This window comes from Oncorhynchus tshawytscha, linkage group LG22 (genome assembly GCF_018296145.1).
Source record: "Oncorhynchus tshawytscha isolate Ot180627B linkage group LG22, Otsh_v2.0, whole genome shotgun sequence".
NCBI lineage: Eukaryota > Metazoa > Chordata > Actinopteri > Salmoniformes > Salmonidae > Oncorhynchus > Oncorhynchus tshawytscha.
The window spans coordinates 35,796,436-35,823,760 of record NC_056450.1 but is presented as its reverse complement, the minus strand read 5'-3'; the positions used below and the strand labels follow the sequence as shown (position 1 = coordinate 35,823,760).

Sequence of the window (27,325 nt, the reverse complement as noted above, 5' to 3'; positions counted from 1 at the left end):
ACCATTGAATAGCCTTAGCGATATGAAACTTTTTAGGGAAGTTAGGAACCAATATACACAGGCAGTTAGGAAAGCAGAGGCAAGCTTTTTCAAACAGAAATGTTCATCCTGTAGCACAAACTCCAAAAAGTTCTGGGATACTGTAAAGTCCATGGATTATAAGAGCACCTCCTCCCAGCTGCTCACTGCAATGAGGCTAGAAAACACTGTCACCACCAATAAATCCACTATAATTGAGAATTTCAATAAGTATTTTTCCACGGCTGGCCATGCTTTCCACCTGGCTACCCCAACCCCGATCAACAGCCCTACACCCCCCACAGCAACTTGCCCAAGCCTTCCCATTTCTCCTTCACCTAAATTCAGATAGCTGATGTTCTGAAAGAGATGCAAAATCTGGACCCCTACAAATCAGCTGGGCTAGACAATCTGGACACTCTCTATCTAAAATTATCAGCCGAAATTGTTACAACCCCTATTCAACCTCTCTTTCGTATCGTCTGAGATCCCCAAAGATTGGAAAGCTGTCGCGGTCGTTCCCCTCTTCAAAGGGGGAAATACTCTAGACCCATACTGCTACACACCTATATCTATCCTTCACTGCCTTTCTAAGGTCTTCGAAAGCCAAGTTAACAAACAGATCACCGACCATTTCGAATCCCACCGTACCTTCTCCGCTATGCAATCTGGTTTCTGAGCTGGTCATGGGTGCACATCAGCCACGCTCCAGGTCCTAAACAATATCATAACCGCCATCGACAAGAGACAATACTGTGTAGCTGTATTCATCGACCTGGCCAAGGCTTTCAACTCTGTCAATCCCCACATTCTTATCGGCAGACTCAACAGCCTTGGTTTCTCAAATGACGGCCTCACCTGGTTCACCAACTACTTCTCAGACAGAGTTCAGAGTGTCAAATCTGAGGTTCTGTTGTCCAGACCTCTGGCATTCTCAATGGGGGCGCCACAGGGTTAAATTCTAGGGCCGACCCTTCTCTGTATACGTCAATGATGTTGCTCTTGCTGCTGGTGATTCTCTGATCCACCTCTACGCAGATGACACCATTCTGTATACTTCTAGCCCTTCTTTGGACACTGTGTTAACTAACCACCAGACGAGCTTCAATGCCATACAACTCTCCGTCTGTGGCTTCCAACTGCTCTTAAATGCAAGTAAAACTAAATGCATGCTCTTCAACCGATCGCTGCCCGCACCTGCCCGCCCGTCCAGAATCACTACTCTGGACGGTTCTGACTTAGAATATGTGGACAACTACAAATACCTAGGTGTCTGGTTAGACTGTAAACTGTCACACCCTGACCATAGTTTGCTTTGTATGTGTATATGTTTTGTTTGGTCAGGGTGTGATCTGAGTGGGCATTCTATGTTGTGTGTCTAGTTTGTCTGTTTCTGTGTTTGGCCTGATATGGTTCTCAATCAGAGGCAGGTGTTAGTCATTGTCTCTGATTGGGAACCATATTTAGGTAGCCTGTTTGGTGTTGGGGTTTGTGGGTGATTGTTCCTGTGTTAGTGCCACACGGGACTGTTTTCGGGTTTTCACTTTGTTGTTTTGGTTATGTGTTCATGTTCAGTTTTCTAATTAAAAAACCATGGACAACTACCGCGCTGCATTTTGGTCCGCCTCTCCTTCGACACAAAAAAAAACGTTACATAAACTCTCCTTCCAGACTCACATTAAGCATCTCCAATCCAAAATTAAACAAAGCATCCTTCACTCATGCTGGCCAACATGCCCTTGTAAAACTGATTCTACTGCCGATCCTTGACTTCGGCGATGTCGTTTACAAAATAGCCTCCAACACAATACTCAGGAAATTGGATGCCGTCTATCACAGTGCCATCCGTTTTGTCACCAAAGCCCCATATATTACCCAACACTGCGACCTGTTTTCTCTCGTTGGCTGGACCTCGCTTCATATTCGTCGCCAAACCCACTGGCTCCAGGTCATCTATAAGTCTTTTCTAGGTAAAGCCCCACCGTATCTCAGCTCACTGGTCACCATAGCAGCACCCACCCGTAGCACACGCTCCAGCAGGTATATTTCACTGGTCACCCCCAAAGCCAATTCCTACTTTGGCTGCCTTTCCTTCTAGTTCTCTGCTGCCAACGACTTGAACAAATTGCAAAAATCACTGAAGCTGGAGACTCATATCTCCCTCACTAACTTTAAGTACCAGCTGTCAGAGCAGCTCACAGATCACTGCACCTGTACATAGCCCATCTGTAAATAGCTCATCCAACTACCTCATCCCCATACTTTTATTTATTTATCTTGCTCCCTTGCACCCCAGTATCTCTACTTGCACATTCATCTTCTGCACATCTATCCCTCCAGTGTTTAATTTCTAAATTGTAATTATTTCACCACTATGGCCTATTTATTGTCTTACCTCAGTTATCCTACCTCATTTGCACTCACTGTATATAGACTTTTTCTATTGTGTTATTGACTGTACGCTTGTTTATTCCATGTGTAACTCTGTGTTGTTGTTTGTGTCGCACTGCTTTGCTTTATCTTGGCCAGGTCGCAGTTGTAAATGAGAACTTATTCTCAACTATCCTACCTGGTTAAATAAAGGTGAAATAAAATATTAATTAAAAAAACTCCAACAGAAAAAGTACTGTATCTTGGTTGGGTTTTAAACAGTCAGGCTACAAGTAATAAAGTATTGATACATAAATAAATATTAAAATCAATTTGTTTGAACTATATAGGTTGTGTGTATACAGTGCATTCGGAAAGTATTCAGACCCCTTCTCTTTTTCCACATTTTGTTACGTCACAGCCTTATTCTAAAATGTATTAAATTATTTTTTTCCTCATCAATCTACACAATACCCCATAATGACAAAGTTTTTAGCAATTTTTGCAAATGTAGAAAAAAAACACCTTATTTACATAAGTATGCAGACCCTATGCAGACCCTTTGCTATGAGACTCCGCCCAAACTGAGCAATTGGGGAGAAGGGCCTTGGTCAGGGAGGTGACCAAGAACCTGAACCTGACGGTCACTCTGACAGAGCTCCAGAGTTCCTCTGTGGAGATGGGAGAACCTTCCAGAAGAACCACCATCTCTGCAGCACTCCACCAATCAGGTGTTTATGGTAGTGGCCAGACTGATGCCACTCCTCAGTAAAAGGCACATGACAGCCCACTTGGAGTTTGCCAAAAGAATCCTAAAGGACTCTCAGACCATGAGGAACAAGATTCTCTGGTCTGATGAAACCAAGATTGAACTCTGGCCTGAATGCCAAGAGTCACATCTGGAGCAAACCTGGCCTCCATCCCTTTGTTGAAGCATGGTGGTGGCAGCAGTCTCTGAATGTCCTTCAATGGCCCAGCCAGAGCCCAGACTTGAACCCAGCAACGCGCCCCATCTAACCTAAATGAGCTTGAGAGGATCTGCAGAGAAGAATGGGAGAAACTCCACAAATACAGGTTTGCTAAGCTAGTAGCATCATATCCAAGAAGACTCAAGGCTGTAATCAAAGTACAAAGTACTCGAGTAAAGGGTCTGAATACTTATGTAAAAGTGATATTTCAATTTAAACCCCTGTATTTCCTTGTCATTGGGGTATTGTGTGTAGATTGATTAGGTGGGAATAAAAAAAAAACTATTTTAGAATAAGGATGTAACGTAACAAAATGTGGAAAAAGTAAAGGGGTCTGAATACTTTCCGAATGCATATCACATAACCAATTTATTGTATCGAGAGGGTGAGCAGCATATAAAATGTGTTTTCTTTGCAGACATTTAAGCAACTTTTACAAAAAATGTACAGGTTTTTTTCGTTAGGATAAATCAAGGGCAGTTTTTTAAAATGTATTATTTACAGTTAAGGGAAGGATTTAAGGACTAGTAAGGACATTGAAAGTGGTGGATTCTTATAGTCAATGACACAGGCTGCTGTTTGCAGCTTCAGTATATGTTTGCAGACTCAGTATATGTTTGCAGACTCAGTATATGTTTGCAGCCTCAGTATATGTTTGCAGACTCAGTATATGTTTGCAGTCTCAGTATATGTTTGCAGCCTCAGTATATGTTTGCAGACTCAGTATATGTTTGCAGTCTCAGTATATGTTTGCAGTCTCAGTATATGTTTGCAGTCTCAGTATATGTTTGCAGTCTCAGTATATGTTTGCAGTCTCAGTATATGTTTGCAGACTCAGTATATGTTTGCAGCCTCGGTATATGTTTGCAGACTCAGTATATGTTTGCAGTCTCAGTATACGTTTGCAGACATATTACTGTTTCCCCTCACCTGAGTGGCGATGGATTTTGGCTCTCTCCTTCTTATGAGGTTGTTTAGCAAGTTTCCCCTTTGAGCCAACAGGAAGAGATATCACGGGCTCCAATAAACTGCTGAAGGGATCCATAATCAAAAGGTCCGGGACACACAAGAGTTCAAAGCTAATGTAACACTAGGTAGACAGCTGAGAGTGACAGCTGTTAGCCTAAATTAATAAGATAAAGGTTCGGATTACGTTCCTCAGTGTGGAAAAAGTATTTAGAAAAACTTAACTTACGACTGAACAGAGAAATATGAAAACAATTCGCTAAATGACTCACTTTCACGCCATCGTAACAAACTATATGGACTGTTCCACCCATCTGGACAGTATTTAGTTATGTAAATGCATCATAATGCAGGAACTTCATTGTCCCAACTCTGTAAACACATGGCTCGGTATATAGCGCATTTTGGTATAAAACAAGTGTTTTGCAAAAAAAACACATCTAAAGTAAATGTTTTAAAAGGATGAGAACAGCCGTTCATACACATACAGGGCCTTCAGAAAGTATTCATACCCTTTGCCATATTCCACATTTTGTTGTCTTACAGCCTGAATTCAGATTGGATTGAATATACCCATCTGCACACAATTACCCATAACGACAAAGTGAAAACATTTCTGAACATTTTCAGAAATGTTGATAACTTATTGAAAATGAAATGCAGAAATATCTCATTTACATAAGTATTCACACTGAGTCAATACATGTTAGAATCACCTTAGGCATCGATGTCACGATTGTCTAATGAAATAACGGACCAAGGCGCAGCGTACGTAGAGTTCCACATGTTTAATCCATTTTTTATTTTAACTTTATTTAACTAGGCAAGTTAGTTAAGAACAATGTCTTATTTTCAATGACGGCCTAGGAACAGTGGGTTAACTGCCTGTTCAGGGGCAGAACGACAGATTTGTACCTTGTCAGCTCGGGGGTTTGAACTTGCAACCTTCAGGTTACTAGTCCAACACTCTAACCACTAGGCTACAATAACAACAAAGAAGAATAAACGATACGTGAAGCTCAAGCAGTGCTCAACAGGCAACTACACAGAAACAAGATCCCACAAAGCACAATGGGGAAATGGCTGCGATAAACAGTGAAATGGCAACGATAAACAGCTGCCTCTGATTGGGAATAATACCAGGCCAACATAGATATAAACACCCTAGTCACACCCCGACCTAACCAAAATAGAGAATAAAAAGGCTCTCTATGGTCAGGGCGTGACAGTACTCCCCTACCAAAGGTGCGGACTCTGGCCGCAAAATCTGACTCTATAGGGGAGGGTCCGGGTGGGTGTCTAGTGTCGGTGGTGGCTCCGGTGCGGGTCTTTGGCCCCGCCCAGATGCCGGGTCCGGCCTTGGAGCCGGGTAGAACACCGTACCCGGACTGGGCACCGGCGCAGAGGAAGGCTCCAGCCTTGGAGCGGGACTGGACGCCGTGCCTGGACATCGGCGCAGAAGAAGACTCTGGCTTTGGAGATGGGCTCTGACTCTGGCCGTGGACCGTCGCAGGAGGTTCCGGACCGTGGACCGTCTCAGGAGGTTCCGGACCGTGGACCGTCTCAGGGGGTTCCGGACTGTGGACCGTCTCAGGAGGTTCCGGACCGTGGACCGTCTCAGGGGGTTCCTGTGGACCGTCTCAGGGGTTCCGGACTGTGGACCGTCTCAGGGGTTCCTGTGGACCGTCTCAGGAGGTTCCGGACTGTGGACCATCTCAGGGGTTCTGGACCGTGGACCGTCTCAGGGGGTTCCGGACCGTGGACTGTCTCAGGGGTTCCGGACTGTGGACCGTCTCAGGAGGTTCCGGACTGGGAATCGTCGCCAGAAGCTCTGGACTGGGGACCGTCGCCGGAAGCTCCTGAGACGGTCCACGGTCCGGAACCTCCTGAGACAGCCCACGGTTCGGAACCTCCAGCTCCATGGCCGGAGCCTTCCCCTGCGCCAACACCCAATCTGAGCACAGCGTCCAGTTTAGCTCCAAGGCCAGAGTCTTCTTCTGCATTGGTGCCCAGTCCAGGCACAGTGTCCAGTCCTGCTCCATGGCTGGAGCCTTCCCCTGCGCCGATGTCCAGTCCAGACACGGCATCCAGTCCAGCTCCATGGCAGGAGCCTTCCCCTGCGCCGATGTCCAGTCCAGACACGGCGTCCAGTTCCGCTCCAGGGCAGGAGTCTTCTTCTGCACCTAGGTTCAGTCCAGGCACAGTGTTCAGCCTGGGTCCATGGCTGGATCTGCGGGATGAGCGGGTTCTTCTTCCTGCACCAGAGCCGCCCCCAATGCTGGTGGATCCGCGGGATTAGCAGGTTCTTCGCCCCGCACCAGAGCCGCCACCAACACTATGATTGGTATGATTCCCAATTAGAGGCAGCTGGTAATTGTTGTCTCTAATTGTGGATCATATTTAGGTAGCCTTTTTCCACCTGTGTGTTATGGGATATTGTTTTGAGTTAATGCATGTAACATCTCGTTAGACACGGTTCATTGTTTGTTTCTTTATTTGTTTTGTTCTAAGTTTTTCACTTTAATAAATTATGTGGAAACCATATCGCGCTGCAGCTTGGTCCGACCATTATTACGACGAACGTGACAAGCGATCAGTGTCTTTCTGGGCAGTGGTGGAAAAAGTACCCAATTGTCATACTTTAAAAGAAAATTACTCAAATAAAAGTGAAAGTCACCCAGTAAAATACTACTTGAGTAAAAGTCTAAAAGTATTTGGTTTTAAATATACTTAAGCATATACTTAAGCATCAAAAGTAAATGTACTTTCTGAAATATACACTACCGTTCAAAAGTTTGGGGTCACTTAGAAATGTCCTTGTTTTTGAAAGAAAAACACCTTTTTTTGGCCATTAAAATAACATCAAATTGATCAGAAATACAGTGTATTTACAATAGTTATAAATTACTATTGTAACTGGAAACGGCAGATTTGTAGGAAATATGAAGAGTGGTACTCAGTGAAGTGTTGTATATGCCACAAACATACAGTAAACATTTGTATTCAGGACATACAGTAAACATTTTAGCCATATTTTTGGGATTTTAATTAGGTGCCTTATTCTGTCATTTAGGTAAGTATTGTGGAGAAGCTACAATGTTGATGCAGCCTCAGTTTTCTCCCATCACAGCCATTAAAGGAAAAATCCACCCAAAACCACTCAGTCCTGTAATTTACAGTGTTGCATAACACTAATATGCGAGAACAATATTTTTTGTAACAAATGTTTTATTTTGTTGTCATAATAAGGTTGGTAGCAACATGTTCAAATTGTTGTGGAAATCTGTTGCAGCTCAAGTTGCCTACAAAACCCACAATGCAATGGTCTCTCTATGGGCTGGCTGCCGAGCTAGCTAGCAAACGTAGCTACACACAATAATACCAAAGTCAATATCAGCATGTGAATTAGCTACTTAGCTGTAAAAACCTAAACAAACTGTACTATCAATTTAGGAGTCTACAATCTCACCATGTTCAAACTGCAGATCGATGTGCCTCAGAGTGAACATGCATAAAAGACGTTTTCGCAATCTAAAAGTCATATTCCTATTAACTTCCAGTGTAGTGAGAGAGACTTTATCACAATGCTGCGTCATACCGGCAGAATTTCTGCCTGCTTGAATGGCCATAGCTCAGATACACATAAAATATAACACAATATAACATTCAAAATGGGTGAATCTTTACTTTAAAATCGAACTATTTTAAAGTCACCATTGGCCTCATGGTAAAATGTCTGAGCGGTTTCCTTCCTCCCCGGAGTGAAAACCTACAGGATGGTAGCTCTCCAGGAACAGGGTTGGAGTGTAAACCTACAGGATGGTAGCTCTCCAGGAACAGGGTTGGAGTGTAAACCTACAGGACGGTAGCTCTCCAGGAACAGGGTTAGAGTGTAAACCTACAGGACGGTAGCTCTCCAGAATCAGGATTGGAGTGTAAACCTACAGGAGGGTAGCTCTCCAGGAACAGGGTTGGAGTGTAAACCTACAGGAGGGTAGCTCTCCAGGAACAGGATTGGAGTGTAAACCTACAGGACGGTAGCTCTCCAGAATCAGGATTGGAGTGTAAACCTACAGGAGGGTAGCTCTCCAGAATCAGGATTGGAGTGTAAACCTACAGGAGGGTAGCTCTCCAGAATCAGGATTGGAGTGTAAACCTACAGGACGGTAGCTCTCCAGAATCAGGATTGGAGTGTAAACCTACAGGACGGTAGCTCTCCAGGAACAGGATTGGAGTGTAAACCTACAGGACGGTAGCTCTCCAGAATCAGGGTTGGAGAGCCATGACTGAATCCCCTGTGTTCCCCCCACTCAAGACAAGAAACATGCTTTGCTCATTATAGCCATATAAATGAATGATGTTGAACCACAGAATGGGCACAGTTACATGTATTTTTCCCCTATTGAGAGTGTTACATTGATCACACAACAAGAGCAATGGCATGCGTGTGCTTCTAATAAACCAAAGCTATCTACTGTAGCAATATGTGGGTCATATACAGTAGAGACAGAATATAAACACTGCACAGAGAACATTTTTTTGTACATTTTCTTGGAGAGAAGGAAACTGCAATAAGTACTGATGGAGTAAACTGTCCAGAAATTCATTTGCAGTAAAGACCCAGTTAGATGCAGTTAAATTGCTCATCTCAAGCATTGTATTGCCGTTTTAGCAAATTGTGTTATTGATTTGGTGCTATGCATAGAGCTAAGGAGCTCCCATTTTGAACAAATGAATATGGATCACTGTACAGTAAGTATGTCCTCAGAGGGTCATCTTTGTTATTTTCATCTTAATGTGGAGGTTGAGCCGAGTTATATTCCAATAATAACTCACAATCTCAGATTTTGGCTAGGCTACATATACAAATTCGTGCGTGCATGCAAGTGTTTTTATTATCAAGTAACACAAAACCATGGAAACAAAAGAATGATATAACCCAGCTTAGCCCAGTGAGGATTTCAGGCCCTTTAAATATACACTGTGACGCCGTTATAAGTACAAGGAAACTTAATGAAAATAATTGATGAGAGTAGAGTATTCGCTGGAGTTTCAGCGGCTGTGCTCTCTGCCTCATTGAGAGAGATATTCAGAGACAGAGTCTAAGCGCCGCAGCTGTACAGTGTCTGCCCATTCCTGAGAGCTCCGCGGGGAGAGGTGTGGATACTACTGAGGCAGACGGGAACTTGGGAGGAAGATACGTCAGTGTTGTCATCGCTCCACGCAGCCTGTAAATAGGTCAGCCTGAGAAGGCAGAAGGGCCACAGCAAGAGCCTGCCCAAAACTGTGAGCACATCCAATTACTTAGAGAGGAAGCCAACACAAAGCTACATAGAGAACAGGAAGGGGAAAAAAAGGAATAGCAGACTAGGAAGTATTTTTTCTTCTGAAACATGTAAGACTGGTGCTCTTAGTCATACGTTTTACTGACCTTGTTTAAGGTTTCATGCCAAGTACTTACTTACCTACAACTAACATACTACTTACTTACTACTTACAACCAACTTCCTACTAACGTACTATTAACGTACTACTAACGTACTATTAACGTACTATTAACGTACTACTAACGTATTATTAATGTACTACTAACGTACTACTAACGTACTATTAAAGTACTACTAACGTACTACTAACGTACTATTAACGTACTACTAACGTACTATTAACGTGCTATTAACGTACTATTAACGTACTATTAACGTACTATTAACATATTATTAACGTACTACTAACATACTATTAACGTACTATTAACGTACTACTAACGTACTATTAACATACTATTAACGTACTACTAACGTATTATTAACGTACTATTAACGTACTATTAACGTACTACTAACGTACTATTAACGTAATACTAACGTACTACTAACTTACAATTATACTTTTTTAATTGAACATTTTGTAGCGACCCGCACAGACAGCTGTGTGTTATGTGTTATCCAGTCAACCTGCTATCTGCCAACCACGGGAATGCCTGGAATGTTCTGGTGCCGGGCATCCTGGTAGTTGGCGGAGCGGCGAAGTGGGGTGTGGCAGCGGGGTGGAGCATCACAAGTTTAATATCATGTTTAGCCATTGTTCTCTCTCTCTTCTGTCTGGTCTTAACAAGAGATGGTCACAGTTGTTTTATACGGGTATCCTTGATTTATTTGGCGTGGGCTACGGCCAAACAGTAGCCTGTGTTGAATTGGGTTAATAAACAGGGAATTCGTAAACTAAATCCTTTGTCCGGACAATTGTTCATTTATGATCCAGCCAGGTCATTAGTGTCAGAAGTAAAAACGTAGATACAAGTTAGCCAGCTAGCTAGCTGACTACTGTGGCCAGCTAACGTTACGTGGGGAAAGGGTGTTGAAAATGCTTCGAGGGAATCCGAAAGGGAAGGTGGTGGTAGGGTTAATAAACAGAGAATTCGTAAACTCAATCCTCTGACCGGACAATTGTTCATTTATGATCAAGCTTGGTCATTACACTTTATTTAACTAGGCAAGTCAGTTAAGAACAAATTCTTATTTACTATGATGGCCTACCCCGGCCAAACCCGGACGACGCTGGGCCAATTGTGTGCCGCCCTATGGGACTCCCAATCCCAGCAGGTTGTGATACAGCCTACCTACCAACCTACTTACTATGTGTCATGCAATGTATGCAGAGTGACAATGCTATTTAACTTATAAGTTACATGAACAACAGAGCACAGCATTGTGATTGATTGTACAGTATACAGTACCATTAAATAAAAGAAGACATCATGGTGCAGATCTACCTTTCCATTTGTTCAGTCTATGTTAAACTCCCTGACTGAAGTGCAGACGTATCCCACTTTATATGTTAGTCATTTAGTAGGTGCTATTATCCAGAGCGACTTACAGGAGCAATTAGGGCTAAGTGCCTTGCTCAAGGGCACGTCGAACATGTTTTTCACCTAGTCAGCTCTGGGATTTCGAACCAGCGACCCTTCGGTTACTGGCTTAGCTCTCTTAGCCACCTGCTGCCCTACCGGCTGCAATTCATGACATCAATTAAGCCAAGGGCCATTACCTCAACCTGTTGTGTTTTGCTTATGTTTTCTTCTTTGGAATAAAATCCCCTACGGAGCCACCTCTCCTCACGTGTGCTTTATCCTGGAGGTTCATCAAAGTCCACAAAACAGATTTCAATTACTGTGACCTCAGAATGGTCCCTGAAAGAACTCAAATCAGCTTAGCATTTGCACAGTGCACACTGAATCTCTTCTACAATAACTGGGTTATAACAAGAGTTTTAACCTAATACCAATTATCTTTTCAATTTCCATTGACCGATTTGATTGACCAGAGAAAGTAGCATACTCTTCTGACTCCCAACTTCCAGGTCCTTGTCAGTGTGTGGTTTCACATGACGATCTGTACACCTTAATGGGTCAACAAATCCAGTTGTCTGCTTTTTCCAAAGATTATGGATAGCTTGTCATTGTCAAGCTACAGAGTACTGTCAAAATGACAACATAATTACACAAGACAATCCATCTAATGGTGTAGAAAAGGGCTTAGAAACGGCTCCATGGACAATTAACCCTTGCCTGTCCTGACAAATAGTCGGCGTCTCAGAGAAGTAAAATACATAGTGAATGTTGGATCGCTGCTTTGGCACAGGCTGTTCTCCACCTCTCTCTGAGGAGTGTTGACTTCTGGGAACACTGTGTTCTGCCATCCAGTGGGCGAGAGCAGTTCGAGAACAAAAGGTCAGACCAGTATGAAACATCATACGATATATGGTACTTGGCTGACATGGTTAAAATGAGATTCTTCAACAAAAGGAAACAAAACTAATTTCAAGTCAACAAAAATCAATTTCTCTTTATGGGTGTTCTCAACCTCCAGCAACAAAGTTAATAGCACCAGCAGGTAGGTAGAAAAGACATGCCGTCCGGTACAGTATTTGGAAAGTAGAAGGCAATTTCTAAGTATCACATGCATCAGAAATGAAGATTAAGGAACGTTACATCACAAGATATTACAATTTGCTCATAAATACTAAACCCAATCTCAGGCAAAGGAGCTCATGGTCAGAACTACACGTTGAGATACAACAGTTTGTCACGGAAGATTATGTGCACTCAGTCATAAAACATTTTGGTGTCGGTGAGCCCAGTCAGTCAGCCTATTATTGTTCAAGGAGAGAGGCGCTCCCCCAAAAGGCACTTACATAAGACAGTAACAGATGGTGACTGATGTGTGTTGGGACTGAATTACTCAAGAGGAGGAAAATGATGCAACGGAAGTAAAGAGGCTTGTCATTTAACCAAAATCAAGGATCAAAGTCAATGAGGTATTTCACCTCCTTTTGTAATGTATTTCACCGGTTCTTGATGGGATTGGAGAGTTTCACTATGAACAAGGTATGCAATGATGTATAAATACTGTATACAATAATGATTATTTCTTAATAATATTTGTAATAAGAGTAAATAAATCATTGCTACATATAGGAAAACGGGACTGTGATGACATTGTGGGAAGGTTTTCACGGCTAGTTATTTCGTACTACTATCTTGAATAATTCCTTTCCTTTTAAACTATTAGCCAGTGTGCTGGATGGGAATAGGCCAAGCTCAAACAGGGGAATGAAAAAAAGGTAGAGATGAAGTCCTATTAATGAGGAATCAAGTCAGTTGCCTTAGAGACATGGTCAAGTAATTACAAATAGAAAAATGCGCTTATTGGAGCCTCCACAAGTCTTTCCACCTGCTTTGATCAGCATAGCTACATTACATGCAATCTTTCTGCAAAGGAAGACTAAAGCATTATGTTTAATGAGCTATCATCAGTGAGCATATTACCTAGCTTCTAGCCTGAACAGATAGAGAATACATTACCCAGAGTCTAGCCTGAACAGATAGAGAATACATTACCCAGAGTCTAGCCTGAACAGATAGAGAATACATTACCCAGAGTCTAGCCTGAACAGATAGAGAATACATTACCCAGAGTCTAGCCTGAACAGATATAGAATACATTACCCAGAGTCGAACCTGAACAGATAGAGAATACATTACCCAGAGTCTAGCCTGAACAGATAGAGAATACATTACCCAGAGTCTAGCCTGAACAGATAGAGAATACATTACCCAGAGTCTAGCCTGAACAGATAGAGAATACATTACCCAGAGTCTAGCTTGAACAGATAGAGAGTACATTACTCAGAGCCTGAACAGATAGAGAGTACATTACCCAGAGTCTAGCCTGAACAGATAGAGAATACATTACCCAGAGTCTAGCCTGAACAGATAGAGAATACATTACCCAGAGTCTAGCTTGAACAGATAGAGAGTACATTACTCAGAGCCTGAACAGATAGAGAGTACATTACATGAATATGTATAACCATACCAGTAGAAAACAATGCTTAATTACCATTAAGAATGACTGTGTACCGCTCTGTTGTGAGCAGTAGCAGTTCTTTACACTATTAGGGAACGGTTCCATCTGTCTGTAAAAAAGTCCAACCTTGGCAGGCTGATAATGTGTTTTGATTCCTCTTTGGTATGCACATTCTACTACAGCCCAATACTGTATGTACATGTTTAGACATTCACATTTAGAGTCATTTAGCTGACACTCTTAGAGCAACTTACAGGAGAAATTAGGGTTAAGTGCCTTGCTCAAAGGGGCACATAGTCAGATTTTTCATCTAGTCGCCTCAGGGGAGTCAAACCAGCAAGCTTTTGGTTATTGACCCAACTCTCTTAACCACTAGGCTACCTCCCTGCCGCCTATATCTAGACAAAATAAGGTCAGTTTCAAGGACATCAAGCTACTTCAAAGCAGTCTGCTCTGACAATATCAAAGATCTAAGATCATTATTGAAAATGAAAACATATCAAAGGAAAACACACGTTCTGTAATAGTGAAACAGTTATCATGAGAATGTGAGATTTGCAGTTTTCAAATCCTTTTTCCTCTTCAGATGAATTATGATAGCATTCCAAGAGGAAACGGCATGAATAAGGGGTTTTGGATAATTATGCATGTTTCCATTTTGGGAGGATGGTGTCGTATATATAATCCGGACATGCTCCAAACCTGAGAGGATAAAGTAGGTGCTAACCTAAGGTAGCAGGCGTAAAAGAAACACCTGGAACTAGGTCCCCTACATACTGATCTTGACGAGAAGAAAAACACTGTTGGGTGAGGTTCTCTTCTACACTGCTCAACCAATCCACTAAATGTGGAGGAGGAGTTAAGATGGAATGGTTCTCTTCTGCACTGCTCAACCAATCCACTAAATGTGGAGGAGGAGTTAAGATGGAATGGTTCTCTTCTGCACTGCTCAACCAATCCACTAAATGTGGAGGAGGAGTTAAGATGGAATGGTTCTCTTCTGCACTGCTCAACCAATCCACTAAATGTAGAGGAGGAGTTAAGATGGAATGGTTCTCTTCTGCACTGCTCAACAAATCCACTAAATGTGGAGGAGGAGTTAAGATGGAATGGTTCTCTTCTGCACTGCTCAACCAATCCACTAAATGTAGAGGAGGAGTTAAGATGGAATGGTTCTCTTCTGCACTGCTCAACCAATCCACTAAATGTGGAGGAGGAGTTAAGATGGAATGGTTCTCTTCTGCACTGCTCAACCAATCCACTAAATGTGGAGGAGGAGTTAAGATGGAATGGTTCTCTTCTGCACTGCTCAACCAATCCACTAAATGTGGAGGAGGAGTTAAGATGGAATGGTTCTCTTCTGCACTGCTCAACAAATCCGCTAAATGTGGAGGAGGAGTTAAGATGGAATGGTTCTCTTCTGCACTGCTCAACCAATCCACTAAATGTAGAGGAGGAGTTAAGATGGAATGGTTCTCTTCTGCACTGCTCAACCAATCCACTAAATGTGGAGGAGGAGTTAAGATGGAATGGTTCTCTTCTGCACTGCTCAACCAATCCACTAAATGTGGAGGAGGAGTTAAGATGGAATGGTTCTCTTCTGCACTGCTCAACAAATCCGCTAAATGTGGAGGAGGAGTTAAGATGGAATGGTTCTCTTCTGCACTGCTCAACCAATCCACTAAATGTAGAGGAGGAGTTAAGATGGAATGGTTCTCTTCTGCACTGCTCAACCAATCCACTAAATGTAGAGGAGGAGTTAAGATGGAATGGTTCTCTTCTGCACTGCTCAACAAATCCGCTAAATGTGGAGGAGGAGTTAAGATGGAATGGTTCTCTTCTGCACTGCTCAACCAATCCACTAAATGTAGAGGAGGAGTTAAGATGGAATGGTTCTCTTCTGCACTGCTCAACCAACCCACTAAATGTGGAGGAGGAGTTAAGATGGAGTGTCACCTTTTTAACGTCCAAAAGCTGAAGTCACGTGACGTCACAGGCTCTCTTTCCATTCCCCCTGAAAACCGCAACATCCGGTTGTTGGGAACTCGGCAGACTATAGTATAATACCAGAATGTATCTTTACTTTCACTTTCTGTTGTATAACTGCACAATAATAAACAGCTTACCGTGTAACATAGAATAACCACAGTATAGTAATCTCCATCCCCATGTTCCTTCCCTCTGTCATGGTCATTTGCTTTTGAATGACTAGGAAAAGCTTTTGATCTGAAATGGTGGTTAAAAGGTCCACAGCAGCTGTTTTTGTCTCATATATCAAATTATTTCTCGGCAACAAATAAGTACCTTACTGTGATTGTTTTAAATTAAAATGTTTGTTTTTTTAAAAGTTTAAAATAGCTTTCTTAGCAGAGAGCAATTTCTCATGCAAGAATTTAGCGAGGACCGTCTGGGAGCGGTCAGAGTGGGGAAACTGAAAACTAGCTCTTTATGGCAGAGACGTTAGGAACTCTCTTTCTTAATGGGGATGTCGCCAGGCAGGACTAAACTAGCTCTTTATGGCAGAGACGTTAGGAACTCTCTTTCTTAATGGGGATGTCGCCAGGCAGGACTAAACTAGCTCTTTATGGCAGAGACGTTAGGAACTCTCTTAATGGGGATGTCGCCAGGCAGGACTAAACTAGCTCTTTATGGCAGAGAAGTTAGGAACTCTCTTTCTTAATGGTGATGTCGCCAGGCAGGACTAAACTTCATTCCACCAAAACAGGCAGTAATTTCAGGTGTTCTTTTCAAACAGCTCTTACACTGAATCCAGGTGAAAGCTATGATCCCTTATTGATATCACTTGTTAAATCCACTTCAAACAGTGTAGATGAAGGGGAGGAGACGGGTTAAAGAAGGATTTTTAAGCCTTGAGACAATTGAGCCATGGATTGTGTATGTGTGTCATTCAGAGGGTGAATGAGCAAGGCAAAATATTTAAGTGCCTTTGAACGGGGTATGGTAGTAGGTGCCTGGTGCACTGGTTTGAGTGTGTCAAGAACTACAACGCTGCTGGGTCTTTCATGCGCAACAGTTTCCCATGTATATCAAGAATGGTCCACCACCCAAAGGACATCCAGCCAACTTGAGACAACTGTGGGAATCATTGGAATCAACATTTGACACCTTGTAGGGTCCATGCCCAGATTAATTGAGGCTGTTCTGAGGGCAAAATGTGTTCCAAATGTTTTGTACACTCAGTGCAGTGTACATTAAACACTGCACTGGGCCTTTAACACCGGCCTGCTATTGACTGCCATTGAACTGTTAATAAATTCTTGAAAAGCAGAAAAATGTCACTGCCGAGGAAAGCCCATGCATCTACATTGTTCAAATCAAATCAAATGTTATTTGTCACATACACATGGTTAGCAGATGTTAATGCGAGTGTAGCAAAATGCTTGTGCCTCTAGTTCCGACAATGCAGTAATAACCAACAAGTAATCTAGCTAACAATTCCAAAACTACTATCAAATCAAATCAAATCAAATCAAATTTTATTTGTCACATACACATACTACCTTATAGACACAAGTGTAAGGGGATAAAGAATATGTACATAAAGATATATGAATGAGTGATGGTACAGAGCGGCATAGGCAAGATACAGTAGATGGTATTGAATGCAGTATATACATATGAGATGAGTATGTAAACAAAGTGGCATAGTTAAAGTGGCTAGTGATACATGTATTACATAAAGATGCAGTAGATGATATAGAGTACAGTATATACATATACATATACATATGAGATGAATAATGTAGGGTATGTAAACATTATATTAGGTAGCATTGTTTAAAGTGGCTAGTGATATATTTGACATCATTTCCCATCTATTCCCATTATTAAAGTGGCTGGAGTTGAGTCAGTGTGTTGGCAGCAGCCACTCAATGTTAGTGGTTGCTGTTTAACAGTCTGATGGCCTTGAGATAGAAGCTGTTTTTCAGTCTCTCGGTCCCAGCTTTGATGCACCTGTACTGACCTCGCCTTCTGGATGATAGCGGGGTGAACAGGCAGTGGCTCGGGTGGTTGTTGTCCTTGATGATCTTTATGGCCTTCCTGTGACATCGGGTGGTGTAGGTGTCCTGGAGGGCAGGTAGTTTGCCCCCGGTGATGCGTTGTGCAGACCTCACTACCCTCTGGAGAGCCTTACGGTTGTGGGCGGAGCAGTTGCCGTACCAGGCGGTGATACAGCCCAACAGGATGCTCTCGATTGTGCATCTGTAGAAGTTTGTGAGTGCTTTTGGTGACAAGCCAAATTTCTTCAGCCTCCTGAGGTTGAAGAGGCGCTGCTGCGCCTTCTTCACGATGCTGTCTGTGTGGGTGGACCAATTCAGTTTGTCTGTGATGTGTACGCCGAGGAACTTAAAACTTACTACCCTCTCCACTACTGTTCCATCGATGTGGATAGGGGGGTGTTCCCTCTTTCCTGAAGTCCACAATCATCTCCTTAGTTTTGTTGACGTTGAGTGTGAGGTTATTTTCCTGACACCAAACTCCGAGGGCCCTCACCTCCTCCCTGTAGGCCGTCTCGTCGTTGTTGGTAATCAAGCCTACCACTGTTGTGTCATCCGCAAACTTGATGATTGAGTTGGAGGCGTGCGTGGCCACGCAGTCGTGGGTGAACAGGGAGTACAGGAGAGGGCTCAGAACGCACCCTTGTGGGGCCCCAGTGTTGAGGATCAGCGGGGTGGAAATGTTGTTGCCTACCCTCACCACCTGGGGGCGGCCCGTCAGGAAGTCCAGTACCCAGTTGCACAAGGCGGGGTAGAGACCCAGGGTCGTGTCAGTGGCACTGTATTGTCCTCAAAGCGGGCAAAAAAGTTATTTAGTCTGCCTGGGAGCAAGACATCCTGGTCCGTGACGGGGCTGGTTTTCTTTTTGTAATCCGTGATTGACTGTAGACCCTGCCACATACCTCTTGTGTCTGAGCCGTTGAATTGAGATTCTACTTTGTCTCTATACTGACGCTTAGCTTGTTTGATTGCCTTGCGGAGGGAATAGTTACACTGTTTGTATTCAGTCATGTTTCCGGTCACCTTGCCCTGATTAAAAGCAGTGGTTTGGGCTTTCAGTTTCACGCGAATGCTGCCATCAATCCACGGTTTCTGGTTTGGGAATGTTTTACATCATACTCTCAGGCAGCCTCCACACAATAGCAGAAACCCAGGTCAAAACAGGTCACCTGACATCACACATACATGTGTCACGCAGGGGAGGCTGGTAGGAGGAGCTATAGGAGGACGGGCTCACTGTAATGGCTGGAATGGAATAAATGGAATGGTATCAAACACAAACATGTAAACCACATGTGTGACTGTTCCATTTACTCCATTCCAGCCATTACAATGAGCCCATCCTCCTATAGCTCCTCCCACCAGCCTCCACTGGTGTGAGGACAACAATAGGCCAAGCTAGCTCTCCCTTCTCTGATCTCTTTGGCTCTGACCGTTTGCACGCTGACACTGAAACAGCCTCCAACCTCCATCAATCAAATGGAAAGATGTTGTTGTAGCGGTGATAGCCAGAAACCTGGAGCAGTCCGTCTGACAGAGCCGATTTCTCCGTTGATAGCATGGTTGCTACACTTCAGTAGAGGCTCATGAAGCATCTCTTGCTAGATCATTAGCTAAGGGTGAAGCTACAGTCGTAAGCCGGCGCTAGATAATGTCATTCGACGTGTGGTAAGATGGACACAGATATATGTTACCACACTACAGGCACTACATGGGCTCCAGAGTGGCATAGCGGTCTAATGATCTGCATCTCAATGTAAGAGGTTTCACTACAGTCTCTGGTTTGAATCCAGGCTGTATCACATCTGGCCGTGATTGGGAGTCCCATACGGCGGCGCACAATTGGCCGGGGTAGACCGTCATTGTAAACAAGAATTTGTTCTTAACTGACTTGCCTGGTTAAATATCTTTTTTTTAAAACTTTTTTTACATTAAAAAGGCCAAAACCACACATTCAGTTTCTTATCCATTCCAGGAAATTTGCAAACACAGATATTTTACAACTGGATGACTTTGTAATTCTACAGAGGAAATCAAGGAGATTGCATGAAGTTTTATGGTGTCGCGGTACATTAAATCTCTCTACATATTAACACATTGATAGTCTCAGAGTCAAATTGGTTCGAAGCTGAAATCATAATGGAGGATGAAGTTTGTCAGGCAAAATGGAGACAGTAGTAAAAGCTTATGTGCTGCGTTAATTGAGCCCATTTAGTGCTTGGACACATACTGATTTGAGTTGAATGGCCTGGGGGGATTGCCATAAAAACAAGCCGGGTGAAAGGTTGAAAATGGGGTGTATTGAAGAGGCCTGGGTGAAGACAGGGCGAGGACCACGGCTCACTGGGGTACTGTCGTTGCTGTGGCCCAGCCACACTTGAAATAATCCAACAGATGAGTCCTCAGTCAACATAACAACATGTACTCTCTGCTGCAGTGGTAGTCTGATGAAGGACCGTTTGAAACAACATGTACTCTCTGCTGCAGTGGTAGTCTGATGAAGGACCATTTGAAACAACATGTACTCTCTGCTGCAGTGGTAGTCTGATGAAGGACCGTTTGAAACAACATGCAGCTCATCTGAGGTCCCTTAAATATCTATTTTCCTGCACTCACTCTGCATATTTCATTCCCCTCCACCACAGCATGATACTCATCTGCCAAACGCTGCTCTTATTTACAAAAATATTTTTTGTAGTATTTTAATATGGTAAAATCCACATTCATTAGCAATGGTTACATGTTTGCAAACAAAATGAAATGCTGTGACAGGTTCCCCACATTGGGGAACTGTAATACAACATTCAGTATCTTATCTACAGCCCAGAGTACTATTATTACATAATGATAAACCTTATGTCAAATAAAACATGCTACAGAATTTTTTTACTACTCAATCTCAAATGCAAACTACAATCGTTATTGTTAAACCCTGGTCGTTTACATCAAGTGCCTGGAGTGGGCTGTCAATTCTTCTGAACCCCATTCATTTCCCATTCACAGCACACAACCCATTACGCCCCCATTCATAACACACCTGCAGGGAGAGTGTTTGAGAGTGTGACACCTGAGAGCAGTGTAGCACTGAGGTGACGACAAGGGATTGGCGCTATAAAATTACTCATTCACAGTCCAAGACATTTCTCGATTGATTCTACTGGGAATACTCCCACCCATTTCATATTCAGAGCAGCAAAGTAAAATATTCGGAGGCCTATGCAACAGTATGTGGGTGGTGGAAGTCGATATGGAACTGGTGATGATGCTCTTGCAGTATATAAAGGTTAAGTAGTATAACAACATCCAAACACTTACCCTAGTGTTGTCATGGTGACAATGGTGTACCAGAAGGAGGCGGGGATGCTGGAAAACGTGGTTCCCTTGGTGCCTTTCTCAGCATAGAACATGACGGTGGCGAAGATGATGACAGCCATGGTGAGGGAGAAGAGGAGGAAGCCCAGCTCCGAGGCGCAGGCCTGCAGAGTGCAGCCCAGGATGCGCAGGCCCTGAGAGTGGCGGGAGAACTTGAAGATTCGGAAGACCCGGAAGACTCGCAGGGTAACAAAGGCCCCGCTGACTTCTTCGTTCTCGGGCATGATAAGGCCGATGTAGAAGGGCAAGATGGCCACCACGTCAATCACGCTCATCACCGAACGTGCAAAATCACAGCGGCTGGGGGCAGCATACAGCCTCATGAGGTACTCGCAGGAGAAAATAAGCACACAGGCCGTGTCCAAACAAGAGAAGGCCACAGAAAACTTCTCACCACACGGCAGGTCCTTTATACTCCCTTTGAGTGGTCGGCAGGGAACCGTTTCCACAACGTTGGCAATAACAGACACGGCGATGAAGAAGCCGGTGACGTAGTAGAACACCAGGGCCATGGTGGAGGTGTGAGGGTTCTCGAAGGCCCTCCATAGCTTATCACGTAACGTGGCGTCTGGGGGCAGGGGAGCGTCTCCGGCATTCTCTGCCTCTGTGTCCTCAGCCAAACGCTCCTGGTTCTCCTTCTTACGATCCCGGTACTCTTCCATACAGCAGTCACCTATGATCTCAGGTATTATGCCATAGAAAGCCAGCTCCTCCTCAAAGGCCTGAATGCATTCATGTCGGGGATAGTGTAGCTTGCCTGTTCTAAAAAAGTTGAGAATATGGCGAAACATCTCTGGATCCCTGTCAAAGAAATATTCCTGAGTTTCCTCATTGTAGAAAAACTCCTTTTCTGAGCTGCCTAGAAGGGTGTCCGGATAACGGTCCAACGTGTTCTTCCATGTCTGGAAGCGTAGTCCACTCACATTAACAAACAGGATCTCATCACTGCGACTTGTTTTGTCCACAGGAGGCTTGGGCATGGTCTGTTGGGCCAGTGGTAGCCAGCCCACGGCTGCTGCCCGAGCAAAGGGCATCCATGTTGCAACTCCAGCAGCCATTTTGTTTAGTAGCTTATGTTTCAGGAGTAAACGGGATGTTGAGTAATGGTACAGAGAGTCTCTAGGTACTTGATGGTTATTTCTGGGTCTTCTCTGATCAGAAGGAAAAGGATAGGTATATCCAATCTAATCATCCATCTGAACTGAAGGCCTCAACAACCAGATTGGCTTGCCTCCATTCCCAGTCTGTCAATTTGTTTGTGCATCAGTTTCAACAGGAGAGGGAGAAGTGATGCCGGGAGAGAGATGATAGTGTTTTCATTGTCAAAGAAAAGGGTCACGGCAGTTGTGGTCTGAACAAAGGTCAGGCCATTGGAATAGTTCAGGAAAACTTACTCTGATTCATAAACCATCAGACTATTGACCTCTCATCTAAGTAATAGCACAGTGATATTGTAGAACAATACTGTATATGGCTTTTCAGTCGTGTTAAAACAGACTTCCAGAGAACTAGTGGTTGAAGTCTCCGGTGTTTGCTTGCTGCCTCGCCTCTCTCAGAAGACAGATTGGTTGCAGTGCTGTGGTTTTCAAATTCGTATTAAATTGTGATGATGTTCCCCGAAGATGCAAGATAGACACATTTTTCTCTTGCTTTTTTTTCTCTCCCTTGCAGTGTTGCTCTCCAACTTTGATTATGGGATGGCTCTCTTTGTCCCTTAGTTTCTCTATCCCTCTCTCTCAAATGCACAACCAAACCTTAAGTGTACTCGATTTCTCCGATGTCTGAGAGGCCTTCTGAATGGAAAAGTTAGAGTCTTAGGCGTTTCTATCCCTTGTATGGTGGTCCCTTTTTTATACCTGTCAAGACACACAACACACACAACTTAGATATTGAGCAGCACAGGCTGTAAAGGCACGGTATGCTACATCTATTTGTGTCACAGCTTGGGTAAAAGTCTGAGCTTCAAAAAACAAAGGAAACTTTGAAGTTGACCATGTTTGAATGGTATTTAGAACCCAGACCAAACAGTTGTACCAATATAAATACAATCCTTATACTTAAATGTCCATTTTGCAATAATTGTCAATCTGTACAGAGCCTCAACCCAAATAAGCACTGTGCCCCTTTGATCTTTAAACACATTATGCATCAACCACACAACTGTACCTCTTCAGTATCAATCCACAAAAGGGATTATGCTTTCAATGTGTCATAACATAAATAATGCTGAATTGAATTTCAATATAAAAAGGTTACCATTAAATCCCGAGATTCAATTACTATATTTTGTTTTGAATTTAAATGTCACTCTTCTAAACAAGAGAGGTGTTAGGGTGTATCCATGAAACATCTAGTTTGCCTTGTGAGGGAGTTGGAATGTACCCAGACCCGTCTCTAACCAACAGACCTGTCTCTAACCAACAGACCCGTCCCTCTAACCAACAGACCTGTCTCTAACCAACAGACCCGTCCCTCTAACTAACAGACCCGTCTCTAACCAACAGACCTGTCCCTAACCAACAGACCCGTCTCTAACCAACAGACCCGTCCCTCTAACCAACAGACCTGTCCCTAACCAACAGACCCGTCCCTCTAACTAACAGACCCGTCCCTCTAACCAACAGACCTGTCTCTAACCAACAGACCTGGTCTAACCAACAGACCTGTCTCTAACCAACAGACCTGTCCCTAACCAACAAACCCGTCACTCTAACCAACAGACCTGTCCCTAACCAACAGACCCGTCCCTAACCAACAGACCCGTCCCTCTAACCAACAGACCCGTCCCTAACCAACAGACCCGTCTCTAACCAACAGACCCGTCTCTAACCAACAGACCTGTCCCTAACCAACAGACCCGTCCCTAACCAACAGACCCGTCCCTCTAACCAACAGACCTGTCCCTAACCAACAGACCCGTCTCTAACCAACAGACCCGTCTCTAACCAACAGACCCGTCCCTCTAACCAACAGACCTGTCCCTAACCAACAGACCCGTCTCTAACCAACAAACCCGTCCCTCTAACCAACAGACCCGTCTCTAACCAACAGACCCGTCTCTAACCAACAGACCTGTCCCTAACCAACAAACCCGTCACTCTAACCAACAGACCCGTCCCTCTAACCAACAGACCCGTCTCTCTAACCAACAGACCCGTCTCTAACCAACAGACCCGTCTCTAACCAACAGACCCCTCCCTCTAACCAACAGACCCGTCTCTAACCAACAGACCCGTCCCTAACCAACAGACCCGTCTCTAACCAACAGACCTGTCTCTAACCAACAGACCCGTTCCTAACCAACAGACCTGTCTCTAACCAACAGACCTGTCCCTCTAAACAACAGACCTGTCTCTAACCAACAGACCTGTCTCTAACCAACAGACCTGTCTCTAACCAACAGACCTGTCCCTCTAAACAACAGACCTGTCTCTAACCAACAGACCTGTCTCTAACCAAGAGACCTGTCTCTAACCAACAGACCCATCACTCTAACCAACAGACCTGTCTCTAACCAACAGACCCGTCACTCTAACCAACAGACCTGTCTCTAACCAACAGACCCGTTCCTAACCAACAGACCCGTCCCTCTAACCAACAGACCCGTCCCTCTAACCAACAGACCCGTTCCTAACCAACAGACCCGTCCCTCTAACCAACAGACCCGTCCCTAACCAACAGACCCGTCCCTCTAACCAACAGACCCGTCCCTAACCAACAGACCCATCTCTAACCAACAGACAGGTGACCCAACCCAGAAGCATAACTGTGTACAAGATGTTCCCCCAATCAAAAATCAATAAGACACTATAAAACAGCATTCCTGCTGCAGTGGACAGGAATTAGATCCAAAACAGCTACTACAGTAAACAAAAACAGAGCAATCTCACATATCAGTCGAGTACTAATGGTTAGTCTACAGGTTAAATGAGGCTTTCACGCTGTGTTCACTTAACCTTCTATGTAAAGTGTTACTTTACTGTGCTCCTCATGTTACTGTGCTCCTCATGTTAATGTGCTCCTCATGTTAATGTGCTCCTCATGTTGATGTGCTCCTCATGTTGATGTGCTCCTCATGTTACTGTGCTCCTCATGTTACTGTGCTCCTCATGTTGATGTGCTCCTCATGTTACTGTGCTCCTCATGTTGATGTGCTCCTCATGATGATGTGCTCCTCATGTTGTTGCTTACAACAACATGGCCACTCAGTCAAATGAAAATTAAATATGAAATATCCCTAAGGAAAAGGCATAATTTCAACTAAAGTATCTTTAGACTAGCACTTAAATTCAGGTAAGGATGAATAAAAAAAAGAAAATATGTATTGTAGAGTAAGTTATGTGCATCTGAATAACATACATCTGAATGACTCTTGAAGTTATGTGTCTGTTCCATTACTATTAAGGCTTTTAAATGTCTAGCGATGTATCTGGAGAAATGAAGATCATAGCTACTTACCATGCATTACAGCTGAAGACAATGTAGGATGAAGGGTCCAATGTATCAGAAAAGAGAAAGCAAAGGCAATAGGAGATTTAAAACCAGGCATGAACAAGCCCCTCTCCTGGAATGGAACCATATCGCACACCGGATAGTGGGGGAGTGATTCTCATGCTTTGCCTTAGCTCCACTCTCTCCTCTCACTCAGCACTGTGACTCCGCTTGCTCTCACTCTCTCCAACTCTACCTCTCATTTGCTTGCTCAACCCTCCCCCCCACCCTCTCTATTGTGCTCTCCCTTTCTCCGATCACACATACTCACCTCCATAACCAATGAAAAACACAGAACAGAATACATGTACAGTTAAGTCATTTAGCAGACACTCCTTATCCAGAGCAACTTACAGGAGCAATTAGGGTTAAGTGCCTATCGGCACATCAAACTTGTTTTGTCACCTCGTCAGCTCAGGGATTCAAACCAGCAACCTTTAATTTACTGGCTAAACACCCTTGACCACTAGACTACCTGCCGCCATTAGGCTGATAGGAAACAAAGATAATGTTATTTGATATACCAAAAGCCTACAGACTGTTCAGAGTGTTTTTGAATGCACCATAGCTAATGAAGTTTGACTCAGCAGTTTTACTGGGGGAATACACTTCATATTTTATACTCAGTCTCGACCCATTCCTAAAGATGTTGTTTTCCTACAGTATTTATAGGGCAGCTTGATTAGAAAGCAATAGGAGTGGAATTTCAGGCCGTGTTTAAGCTTTAATACCTAGCCAGAGAAGAAGAAGACAAGACAGGGCGGCTCCGTAAGGTTGGGAATAGTAGTGATCTTAATCATTATCTCCCCATTTCAAGGCTTCCTTGTCTAGCTAAGAATCCTGAATCCTTAGTTGATGTATCTGAGAAATTAATTTTGAATGTAAACCAATCAGGAATTTGGCCTGGGCACAGCACTATTACAGCTACCACTTTAGTTGTTAATAATCTTAGACACTCAAAGGAAATGTGCTGCTTTGTTTGTGGACTTGTCAAAAGCTTTTTATACTGTTGATCATGCTATTTTATTGAACACGTTGTCCTTGATAGGCCTGAGGTCGGACTCCTGTTCATGGTTTAATGATTATCTTAATGACAGAACTCAGGCCATCATGATTGATGGGGTTTCGTCTGAATTTCTTGATGTACTTAAAGGTGTACCACAGGGGTCAATTTTGGGACCAGTTTTCTTCACTATTTATATAAACACTATTGGTCAATCTGTTAAAAATGTGAAACTTAATCTATATATGTGGATGATACTATTATGTATGCTGTTGCCCAGACTGTTGATCTGGCTGTGTCAAAACTACACTCAGATTTTATAGCTATGCAGGAATTCCTTGCTGATTTAAAACTTTGAATACATGATGTTTTTAAACTCTCGTAAGAATGTTTCAGATGAACTACATGTTCACTCATTAGATGGTTCTCGAATTGAAAGTGTTCCTGCATATAAATACTTAGGTATTTGGATTGATATGGATTTGACGTTTAAAAAACATTTAGATAAGCTGGTTAAGAAGCAAAGATTTAAAACTAGCTTTTTCTACAAAAACAAATCGTGCCTCTCTCTTAGCAGTAGAAAGCAGGTTATTCAGTCAACCTTTTTTATCTGTTCTTGATTATGGTGATATTATTTATTAAAGTGAATCTGCTACTACTCTTAAACTTTGTATGACATCTACCATAGTGCCCTTTGTTTTTTATTTACAGGTGACAGTTTTGAAATTCACCACAGCAATCCTATAT

General features: G+C 43.3%; 1 protein-coding gene across 1 annotated transcript in view; it reads right to left on the bottom strand.

The window, feature by feature from the left end:
* The window catches only part of LOC112222351 (potassium voltage-gated channel, Shal-related subfamily, member 1), a 69,757-nt gene extending 44,042 nt beyond the window's left edge, over window positions 1–25,715 (bottom strand). The window contains exons 1-2 of the mRNA XM_024385142.2: window positions 25,543–25,715; window positions 21,028–22,940 (exon numbers count right to left, since the gene is read on the bottom strand). Of these exons, the coding sequence (XP_024240910.1) occupies window positions 21,028–22,142 (1,115 nt within the window). The 5' untranslated portion in view covers window positions 22,143–22,940; window positions 25,543–25,715. The remainder of the gene's footprint in view (window positions 1–21,027; window positions 22,941–25,542) is intronic.
* Between the last annotated feature and the right edge of the window lie 1,610 nt (window positions 25,716–27,325).